General features: G+C 38.8%; 2 protein-coding genes across 2 annotated transcripts in view; one reads left to right on the top strand and one right to left on the bottom strand.

Moving 5' to 3' along the window:
- Nucleotides 1-5,509, bottom strand: part of LOC108620236 (uncharacterized) — a 41,249-nt gene extending 35,740 nt beyond the window's left edge. Inside the window, exons 1-2 of the mRNA XM_018017137.2 lie at nt 5,435-5,509; nt 4,225-4,491 (exon numbers count right to left, since the gene is read on the bottom strand). The gene's annotated coding sequence lies outside the window, so the exon portion shown is untranslated. The remainder of the gene's footprint in view (nt 1-4,224; nt 4,492-5,434) is intronic.
- LOC108620237 (uncharacterized) lies at nt 132-1,056 on the top strand. The gene is made up of 2 exons (XM_018017138.2): nt 132-381; nt 476-1,056. Exons 1-2 carry the CDS (start codon nt 225-227, stop codon nt 994-996), a joined length of 678 nt encoding a protein of 225 aa, XP_017872627.1. The 5' UTR covers nt 132-224; the 3' UTR covers nt 997-1,056.
- Nucleotides 5,510-11,982: the final 6,473 nt, after the last annotated feature.

Genomic DNA, 11,982 nt, shown 5'->3' on the forward strand with positions numbered 1-11,982 from the left:
GACTGAGACTGACTCTTCGAATGCGAATGCGAATGCAGTTGCTATAAAATTTAATTCGCCTGGGGAAATGGAGGAAATGAGGAAAATATGAGAAATATGGGTAGGGGCAATGCGAAGCGTGAAACGTGAAACGTGACGCACATAGGATGCATAGAGAAACATTTCAAGTTTCGTAGGGCCTGAGACTCGATCGAACAACAAACACACAATTCACAAATCGAACGATGTCTGGGGACAAGGCGAAGCCGGCGCTATTGCCATCGCCGGCTATGCAAACTGACGAGGATGACGAAAATCTACTGGCGGAGGCAGAGGCGGAATCGGAGCAACTGGAGCAAACTGACAGCAATGAGGAGAGCAGCGAAAGCGATTTCAGCGAAAGTGCGTCACATCTCAGAGCAGATCACAGCTGGGCTCATCTCTCATATGCTCTCTCTCTCTCTCTCTCTCTCTCTCATTCTCTCTTTCTCTGCAGTATTTAGCGATTCGGATATCTGTCCTAACTTGTCCGGCTCCGAGCAGCTGGATCTGATGGAGCTGGAGGAGGAGAATCTGGAGCAGCAGCTAGTGGAATACGAGTACAGCCGCCTCGATGGCGACTCGGACATGGAGAGCGAGCAGGAGAACTCCAGCCATGAGTCTGTGGCGCTGCTCGCACACGAGATACTCTGCTGCGATCACGATTCCGATATCGAGAGTGACCAGGATGAGGCCGACGCTGAGCAGGACGAGCAGGAGGAGGAGACCGCCAGTAGCTATGCCGACGTGCAGCACAACTACGCTCTGCTCATGTGCAGCGAGGATGATGATCAAGAGCTCGAGCAACAGCACCAAGAGCAGCAGCAGCAGCAGCTGCAGCAACAGCAACAACAACAACTGCAACTCAAGTGCCCACTGAAGAAGGGCGGGGATGACTCACTGCTGCTGCTCAGCAAGCAAAACGAGCTGTCGCAATTGGCCATTGAATCGAAGTTGGAATGTAACGAGGACAAATGAATTGATTATAAATAAAGCAAACCCATAAGCAAAGGCTGGGTTAACTTTTCAGCATAGCCCAAAAAAGTGTAAATTCTGCATCAAAACTGAAATTTGACAAAAACTCAAAGCTCAGAATTTATCAAAAACTTGCAATTATGCAACACTGATTAGAGTGTTGCTGGAGGAATAGTACTTATTAGCCTTATCAAGGTAATCATTCCGTTTGCTCGTCATCCTCATTCTCCAATTTGCATATCCAACCGTCTTTTCCTCTGATCCTTCAATGGTTCCATAGTTGGTTTAGCTGACTATTTCCTTAACCATACGTCCTCCTGCTCTACAGCACCGACTCTTTCATAGTCAGCACATTCTATCGTCCATTTATTCCTCTGCATATCCGTCCCTCCGTCTGTCTCAGTCTCCCTCTTCTCCACATTGTTACACATTCTATGGGAATTCTCTACAAATCAATTCCAGATCAACGATTGTAAAGTTTTAGCGATTTTATGGAGGGCAAAACCTTTTCTGCTCCACTCTCTTTAGTCAAAAAATCTCAAAATTAATGCGAGCACGTAGGAGTCGGAGAAGTATTGGGCATAGAGCCGGGATTAGGCTGCATTGCACTCAGAATAAAATGTGTTAAGTACAATGAAAATAAAAGGTTTTTAAATGTCGAATGTACATGGGGCGTATACGTAATATATAAACATAAATATATTACACATCATATCAATCATTTATTGATACCATTGAATATGTATAGCTTAGCTGGAGTCGAAAAAGTTTCTTCTTTTTATTATTTCACTCTATTCGACTGCAGCAAATGGCAAAACTTTACAAAAGAAAAAAAGCTTAAAAGCATTTGCATTGGCTTAAGTTTAGAAAGCCTTGCAAGGCCAAGCATCAAAAATGAATATTAAGTTTCTCATATTCAAAAATAAAATCAAGAAAATCAAAAATGTCATTGCCGAAAGTTCGGCATGGCTTAAAGTAAATGTTATTTAGGCAAATATATATTTCTGGGGCGTATACGTAATATTTACTCACTAAGGCAGAGGCTTCAGGTCCAAGAAACGTTTTAGATGTATGAGAATTTGAATATAATTAAAATTAAATTTTGAAATTAAAATTGATTAAATTGACAAAATTTTATGTCAAGCAGCAATATTATTTATATTACGTATACTTAATATTTCTTATTTATTATCATAATTATTGTTGAGTCAGCGTTGAGTAGCACCTCAACACATATCTTAAAGAAAGTTAAAGAAAGTTTCTCTAAAAAAATTACGTATACGTAATATATTTTATATGAATGTGTAAATGGCTGAGACAGCAAAAATTCGTACATTTAGAAAGCAAATAGAATAAATGAGTCACAAATCTCGGGCTTAGCAACCAGCGGCTATTGATTCGATTTTCGCTTCTAGTTGACCAATAGGAAATGGAGGGGATGGCATTGTAGTTAACTAACTTGACTCTAATTTTATCGATACTTAACTAGAATTTCATAAGGAGTAGAAGAAGACAACTCAATTCGAAAAGCGCAGCAGATTCGTGAAAATATTGGCAATAAAATTTAAGCAAAACCTTTCAGCGCTTCGCCTTGATCTTGCTAAGCCAATGCTCAAAGTTCCAGCAACTTCGACTAGAGTCGAGCAAAATCGATGTCCGAGTTGAATTATGGATATGAATTGAAAGCAATATATAGTCTTAAATTTGTTGAATTTTCTGAATTTTTTTGCATTATCTGAAAGCCACACGAAAAAACTCTCTGGCTCAATGGCAGCTCACTTAAAAAAATACGTATATAAAATATTAAACATTTTCTAGCAACATATAGAAAATTTTAAACATTTTCTATCAATAATTTACCATGCAATGTCATAGCATGCATTAGTTAAAAAAAAAAAAGAAAAACTTAATTAGAATGCAAATTAATCATATTAAAAGTGTCAACTGATGATTATTGAATGAAAGACAAAATATTGCGTATACGTCGCTAATGAATACCGAGTTTAATCATTATCACCTATTAAAGCAATACTAAATTCATCATATATGTGCATATATAAAATACGTAACATTTTATGTGTTCGTCAATCACTTTAACATAATTTCAGAACATTTAATATCTTGTATAACCTCTCACAAGTGACCGAATTTTACAGACAATTTCCCCAGTAAAAAAGAGCTAAATATAATATAAGAATCATTTTTTATATTCCCCCATTTCTTGCTTTAATTTATATTAATTAATATACATTTTTAAAAAACGTATTTTAATAAATATAAAAATATCATATAATATAAACTATCGACAAAAATATATTAAATTTATATCCTATAACTAATTTACGTATACACAATATTTATATTAATTAAAATACATTTAAAAAAAAAAAAACGTATTTTAATAAATATAAAAATATCATACATAAACTTTCGAGAAAAATATATTAAATTTATATACTATAACTGATTTACGTATACGCAATATTTATATTAATTAAAATACATTTTTAAAAAACGTATTTTAATAAATATAAAAATATCATATAATATAAACTTTCGACAAAAATTTATTAAATTTATATAGCTATAACTAGTTTACGTATACGCAATATTTGATTTTGCATGTCGTAAATAAACTTGAATTCGGCCACAAAATATTCTCCGGATCTTGTGGAGTGGCAAATCAATGCCTAAACCAAATTCGTGCAGTTAAATATTTGCAATAAATCAAACTTAACAAATAATAAATCAGAGACAGCTAGCATATGCATTAGCCTGGCCGGCAAAATCAAAGAGCAAAGCTCGGCACCAATAAAGCCCAATCCAAGTCTCTCGACTCGAATCTGGGTCGTATACGCAATATTTGTATTTCGATTGAAAAAGTAACCAAATTTTTGTTGTCAACTGAATATGAAAATCATTTTTGTAACCAAATAGACAAAGAGAGAGAGAGAGAGGGAGAGGGGGGAGAGAGGGAGAGCACTCGCGGCTGGACTTGAAGTAGTCTCTGCCTCCAGTTGAGTCGACTCGAGTCGAGTCGAGAATTGAGCTAGAGAGCGGAACTTCTATCTTATTTCTATATATTTTATTTATTTATTTATTTACTTTTTTTTTTAGCTATTTACAATTGTGAAGTGGGGCAACTTGGATGCGGCCCCTGAGCTGGCAGTGTTGCATGCCACTTGCTGGCCACTTGGGTCATGTTGTTAAGCGGCATTGCGCGGCACTTACCTGTGCGCCACATGCATCGGTCTGGCTCCAGCTGCAACTGGTTGTTGCAGCACTCTCGACTTTTACACTGCCCAACAAACACTTTTTCTTTCTTTCTTGCTTGCTTTCTTTTCGCCTTCTCTTCCTCGACTTCTTCGTTTTGTTTACACTTGCATTAACATTGCCATTTTCATTCGCATATACATATGTATTTATATATCAGAAACTTTTAATTAGTTGCAATTAGTTGCTCGCTGCTGCTGCTGCTGCTGCTGCTGCTGCTAATTGCTGTGAAAAGCATGAAACAAAAACAGAAAAAAATTCTTGTGTTTAATAATTTGATGTTTATTTGATTGCACTTCGATGTTGTTGTTGTTGTCGATGTCGATGTCGATGTTGTTGTTGTTGTCGTTTGAGCTCCGGCAACCGCAGCAAAAGCGCACCGCAAAACTAGCTAAACGTTGAGCCCGACGGCAACCGCAAAAAAAAAAAAAATGATGCCGCAGTGCAGCAGCAACTGTTGCCGCCGCAACCAGCAGCAGCAGTGGCAACGGCAGCAGCAGCAGCAGCAGCCACCACAAAGTGCCCAATCAGCTGGCAAAAAACAGTCAAACAAACACGCACACACACACACAACACACACACGTGCCACGTGGCACAGCAAACAAACAAACAAAATATTTAAATAAGTCTAAGCAGGTGTTAAGCAGCACAGCAACAGCTACTGCAACAGTAGCAACTATTGCTGTCAGCTCAGTCAACAATGAGGCACAACATTTCGTCAATGTTTTGCTTGCATTTACCAGCACAGCAGCAACTGTTGTTGTTGACTCAGCCTGCAAGTGCACTGTTGCTGCTGCAATCAGAGCAGCAAGCATTGCAAGCACAACAGCAACTATTGCTAGATCACACTACATTCACAATTGCAACTATTGCTCGATCACACAAGGCAAAGTAAATCGTTGATGCTGCTGTTGCTCTTGTTGTAAGAATTATTGTTAGATCACACCATATATTACTGCTGCTGCTGTTGCTGTTGCAGTTGCAATCGCTGCGGCTGCTGCTAGATCACACCACATTCACAATTTCAATAGAAATTATTGCTGCTGCTGCGGCTGCACTGACAACTGCAACTATAGCTAGATCACACTACAGTTGCAGTTGCATTAGATTGCTGCTGCTGCTGTTGCTGCCGCTGCTGCTGTTGCTGCTGATTCGTCTGGCCACGCACGTGTTTCGTTTCAGAGAGTTTTCTTTTTGGCATCCGCATCCGGTGCCCGGTTCTGTTGTCAACAAGCTACCACACGCAACTAATTCAAAAAATCCAAGCGAACGGATTACGCTACGATGTTGCTGCCAGACACACACATACGCGCACGCACGCACACACAGACGCAGGCACTGGCACAGAGGCAACAGCAGCAGCAGCAGCAGTAGTAGCAGCCGAAGTCATTGCAGTCGTCGCTGCCGAACAGCCGAACAGCGTCGGCACTCGGCTCGGCTTCGTTGCGCTGTCGCTGCACAGTCGCTGCCTTCGTCGCACAGTGGGGCCTCTGCCGGCAGAGCGTGGCAAAAATCAAAAAAGTGACTTTAAGCGATTTTTAAAAAGTTGATGTCATATGAAAATAAATCGATCTACTGGTTTGTAGCCGAAAGATTTTTGAAAATCGGTCAATTTTAAGGGTAGTTATAGCCCTTCAAAATTTGGGAAAGTGGCAAAGTTGTGAAGAGCAGCGTATTTTTGTGAAAAATGTGCCACTTGTCAATTGAATTGTAGGAAAAATCTTGCACCAATTTTGGCAGTGTTGGTTGCGATTTAAAGAATGGATTATTACTAATAGAATACAAAAAAAATTATGTTAATACGATTTTTCATTGCAGAGCTGGTTTAAATTTACTAAACCTCTAAATTTGACCATTTTTTTTTACCTAAAGTAGTCTATATCTTTTGAGTTCCGCCGAGTTCCGAGCACCGGTATATATACACGTGTTAAGGAAGATATCCTCTTTAATATAAATAAAACTTTGGCTGCCACCAGGTGCCACCCCGGATTTCTAGAGCAAAAAACTGACCCAAAGTCGGCATAAAAACGCACAAAATGTACTAAAAAAGGTCAAATTTGCATGCAGATGACTACTTTACAGAAAATGAAAAAAAAAAAAAAAAATTTTTTTAAATTTATTTTTTAATATTTTTTTATTTGTTTTGTTATATTTATTGCATATAATTTAAATAAAATCAATTTCAACAAAAAAAATGATAGTTTTTCATAGAAAAACATACATTTTAGGACAAAAATCACATTTTTCAGGTTTGAGGTAAAACTGTGAAGCACCCTGTTAACGCATCACCCTGTATTTTAACCTATTTATAGCTTGAAGAATTCTCTGTCGAATGCTTTTTAAATTTTGAAATATCTTGCTTGATTCAAAAGTTATGATTTTTGCAACGCAAAATGAGCAAAGGCCCCACTGTGCGTCGTGCCGCGACTCACGCTTCGTGCTGCCTTTCGTTGGCGCTCGCCGCGGGCTCGGCTCTAGGACGGCGGCTCGGTCGCGAGTCAGTCGTTGCTCGGCTGCGACAGCGGCAGCACGTGCCAGCGGCTGGGCGATGATACATGTGCATGTATGTGTGTGAGAGCCTGTCTGTGGATGTGTGTGTGTGTGTGTGTGTATTAATGTGTTGTGCGTATTATTTAAAAAGCAGCTTAACCTGCTTTTGTGACCTTTTCCCTTGGCCGACACACAGATTTGTCCACTTCGCATATCGATGCCAATTCTCTAGTGTCTGTCTGTGTGCGTATGTGTGTGTGTGTGCTGATAAATGAGTTTTTATTTTGATTTTATTTACTGGCTTTAGCATATGCAGCATTTATTTATTTGACTTCTTCCATTCTATATGTTTTTTTTTTCCTATTACGACACACACATAGACAGGTAAGTATGTGTAATATAATATTTATAAGCCTTTTGTAAAACAATTTCTTGAAGCTTAACAACTGTTAATTACAGCAAACTTCAACTGACTGTTTCGTGCCTTCCTCTTTCCATCTTTCGCTCTCCCTCTCTCTCTGTCAGCTCTACCTCTCCCAGTTTATCTCTTCATCGAGTTTGTCCATTTTTTGCTCGTGCTCTTCGGCAATCAAACCAATAAACCAGTCTAAGCCGGCTTAACTTATCTCTCGCTGCTTGCTTTAAGCCTTGCTTTTGGCTCTGTCAATTTTTTGCAGTTTCGCTGAAACAGATCAAAGCGAACGTTTTCATGGCAATCTGAATATTATACAAAAAAATATATAGTATATTCACGAGGGCATCTTGAAGAATTGATGCGAGATTTAAATATAGAAAAAAAGTCTGGGTAATATGCTTAGCTCACGTATTTTTATTCATAAACTCGAAATCTGTGCATACGGAAAGCTTTTAGCCCACTTGACTTGGCTCTAAGTGAAACTCATCTATAAGAATAGTCCTCTATTTGCCTATAGGAACATCTCCATTTATAGCATTTATCATGAACGGGAATAGTAGTGAATTCCTCTACCATGGTCATACTTGATCATTTCCCGGAGTGTTATAAAGCCTTCTGCAAGTATTTGCTTTGAGCAGTCGAGCACCGTCTTACTTATGTGAGGTAGAGCCGTCGACTTTAGTCAGTAATGTTAGCGATTTGATACCAGGACCAAAGAACCAAATAGCTTTGATTTTAATATAATTACTATATATTTTTCATTAATCTAAATGTGCTGCTTAAGTTGCTTATACTACATATGCATTTATGAACTACCTTTACCAAGGAAGGCCGTATACTCCAGTCGAACTGTCTTGGGAAGAGCACAGCCAGGCGAGGCTATGTGACTCAGTTTATATTTGGAAGTATTTAAGAACTAATTGTTAATAAATTTACGACTGAATAATTTATAATAAAATAATTGAACAGTTTATTCACAAGCAACGTTTTTTCATTATTCATACAAAGTATATTTATCTTCGAGAGAATAGGTTTCTGAGTCACTAATCGCTAGTGCAGTAGCGTGGAATTTTTCATAAGAACACATTTGTTGTGCATTTTCTGTAGCTAATTGCAGCTCAACTGAAGATGTATGAAAGAAACTTCTCTCTGCTCCTTGATTCTTTCATCGTTTGCAATTTCCTTCCTTCGCCCATAGCATGCCATCAAATGCAATTCAAAGTTTCTATTTAATCTTCGAATACATAGAATCGTTAGGGTATTTTCAACTCCTAGTAATAGCTTAGAGAAATTTTAACTGCAAAATATGATGAATTGTAAAGAATTTAGGTTTTGTATTACACTGCAAATAAGGCGGATTTTGAGGGTGGCCAAGTTGCTTACTTTAACATAATACTTATAATTACAATTGAAAAACAAAAAAATTCTGACAGATATGCAAAAATTGCTCGTGGTGCGAAACATTTTAAGAGATTAAACTAGCAAAAAATCAACTTTTAATGGATCCACGTAAGGCTAGGCGAGAGCATTTGTTGTAAAGCTGCAAGTGGAACGATGAATGGAACAGAGTGTAAAACACCATGTGGTCTTTCCTTGGCAACAACAATTGCCAAGAGAGAAATTCTGCTCAGCTGTGCACCTGGCGTAAAGGTATGGGCATTCGCATCAATTGATGAAACTTGTGAGCTGCAGCTTCTAATATCGCAGACGAATGCGAGTATCTAATCGGTGGGGCATACTGGTCAAGCATAAACATGCTGCTGACGGCCTCCTGCTGCCACTGCTTTGAGGTTATGGTCGTACTTCATAGTGCTAGGAATGTGGAAGGAGAGAAGGAGAGAGAACAGAAGAAGACAAGAGCGAAACATTTGAGATTTACTTTCTGATTCGATGAGCTACGCACTGTTCCATATAGCCACAAAGAAAACTAGAATCAGTATGAATTTCAACTCTTCTCTTCACTCCACACTTCATATCAAGCTCCATTTGCTTGCTGGCTTAAGAGCCAAAGCTTCTGCGCCTCCATAATCCATGATTATACCAAAAAATAATCGCGTCAATTTGTAGAGTATTCTCAAGGACAAGCACCAGGCATTTCAGAGCCAGCAGAGCGCATTTTCTCTCAATATGCAGTAGAATCCGGTTATAACGACTCTGCTTAAAGCGTTCTTCCGGCTATTACGTCGAAAATCCACGTCTTTACGTCTTTACTGATCCTCATACAAACTTTTATGAAAGGACCTCCCTTCGGCTATAGCGTTGTCCGAGTTCTCCCTTGAGAATCGTTATAGCCGGACTCTACTGTATCTATTTGTTTTGAGCAATACAGTACAAAATCATTTGATTTTGATTAATCGATATTAGCTTAAATTAATCATATGATTTAATAATCGATTCATAAATTTTTTATACTTAAACTAATTCACAATCATAACTAAATATTTTATTACTCATGATGCTCCTCTTGATAAGTATATTGCTCTCTATATCAAGCATAACAGATTCATATCAGATAAAAAACTTAAGCAACTGCTATGCTTGATATAGGGCGTAATATACTTATCAAGAGCAGCATCAATCTTGTCCCGGCCATTGGCCACTGTTGCAAATTCAGTTCTCACTCACGCATATATCAGCTTTAAATAGCTTGCCCTCTGAGCTGGCTTAGTTGTGGCAATCAAGTTGGCCCTTGAGTGTGTGGGTGAGCGCGGCGGAGGGCGGCGGAGGGCGGAGCTTAGCTGTTGCTTCAACTGCTTGAAGTGCTTTCAATTGAGCATTTAACTTTGAGTCGATTCAGTTATATCTAAAAAGGAGGAGGGACCAAAAAAAGAAAAAAAGAAAACCATTTGCTGGAGTTGGCTCAAGCACCTGTTAGCCCTTATCCTTACATATCACACACACACGCACACCTTTTTTTGCAAAAGATCATTTGATGGCATTTGGCTTTGGCTTTGGCTTTCGCTTTGCCTGACACATTCACGAGCTGCTGCTGCTGCTGCTGCTGCTTGGCCCCATAATTCGCTCAACATCCGATATGACCGCAAAACTGGCAAATTGGTCAAGTCGGTTGCTTTAGCCAAAAGGAAACCAGAAAGCCCCAATCTGCTTCACACACGCACACACGCACGCACACAGCAACTGCTGCTCGAAGCAGCAATTGAAGTCGATTTTCGAGTGCGACTCACTCTGCTCGATGTGTCGATATGCTGATGCAAATGGCAGGAAATGCGTGATAACGACCACACACACACACACACACACATGCACAAAATATTGGAAATTTGAATGGACACTCTGAAAGAGAGAGAGAGAGAGAGAGAGAGAGAGAGAGAGAGAGATAGAGAGAGATAGAGACAACTGGCTGCAGTGGCTTCAACTAGAGCAGAGGTCTAAACTTTGCCTGCTTCACTCCTTCTGCCATTTCACACGCTTGGCTGATGGGCTCCGTTGCCTCGACTGGCTCTCATTCTGTGCTCTGCTCTGCTCTGCTCTGCTCGTTGATGTTGTGAAAGTGTCGACAACAGTTTGGGCCTGGCCAAAACACATGCCATGCCAGCCATGGCAGCATGACCAGCACCAGCACCAGCATCAGCAGCTGCCGCATGCCGCATGCAGCATGCAGCTTGCCGCATGCCGTTTCCTCGTTCCGAATGTGAATGTGAATGTGAATGTGAAGGAGCAAGCATAAAGAACCGCAAAATCATGAAATTGAAATGCAATAATGAAGGCTTCATGGTCGATCGCTCAAATATACACATACCCATACACACACACACACACACACACACACACACTTACACACACACAAATAGACAACGAGCCAGACAGTTAGAAGCAACAGAATCAGCGAATGTGCAATCGACACGGCACAGTGGAGCGAATTTGAACATTTTCGTAAAGAAATTATTAATTGTGGGAACATCTTTAAGTTATCGTTTCATGACAGATTTTTGAATAGCTGCTAAGTTAACATCTTTATGTCATTGTTCAATGTTAAGCCTGACAGAGTGTTAAACAGCTGTTAGATTAACATCTTTACGTTATTGTTATCATATTTATGTTATTGTTTCAATGCCAAGCATAGCATGCTGTTAAATAGCTGTCAGAGTGTTAAACAGCTGTTAATTTAACAGATTATGTTATAGTTTAACATCTTTATGTTATTTTAAGCATGATGCTAAATTAACATTGTTAATATTTTTTTTTTTTTTTTTTTATTTATTCATTAGGAAGCACCAGAGCATATTTTTTCTCTATTATCCTCCTTGAGACATGTTAAAAATCACAAGTTAAGCTTATGTACAAGACTTAAACATATGTATATTAGGAGTAAATTAACTACTATTTAAGTAGAGGAGGTTTTTGAAGTGACGTCTTCTTGATCTACTAATGGGTCTAGAATTTGAATGTTGTGCTATGGCTTAACATCTTAATTATGTTATTTTCAGCAGGATGTTAAGGATGACTCTCTGTTAAACAGATGGTAAATTAACATAACGTTTATGTTATTGTTTCAATGCTAGCCATGACAGAGTGTTAAGCAACTGCTAAGTTGACGTCTTTATGTTAGTGTATCAATGTAAAATTTCACAGAGTGTTAAGAAGCTGTTATGTTATTCTTTCAATGCCAAGTGTCACATGCTATTAAGGAGATGTACGCTACTGTTACTGTTTATTTCTGTTATTGTTTCAATGTTAACCATGCCAGAGTGTTAAACAGCTGTTAAGTTATCATATTTGTGTTATTGTTTCAATGCCAAGCATAGCATGCTGCTAAATAGCTGTCAGAGTGTTACACAGCTGTTAAGTTA

The sequence above is a fragment of the Drosophila arizonae genome, chromosome X, assembly GCF_054131065.1.
Source record: "Drosophila arizonae isolate 15081-1271.41 chromosome X, UAZ_ARI_1.0, whole genome shotgun sequence".
NCBI lineage: Eukaryota > Metazoa > Arthropoda > Insecta > Diptera > Drosophilidae > Drosophila > Drosophila arizonae.

What these genes read in the sequence shown, in the direction of transcription:
- LOC108620237 (XM_018017138.2), top strand. Translation starts at nt 225, where the DNA reads ATGTCTGGGGACAAGGCGAAGCCGGCGCTATTGCCATCGCCGGCTATG. An exon ending in CGAAAGCGATTTCAGCGAAA is followed by an intron (nt 382 to 475) that starts GTGCGTCACATC and finishes CTTTCTCTGCAG; the next exon opens with TATTTAGCGATTCGGATATC.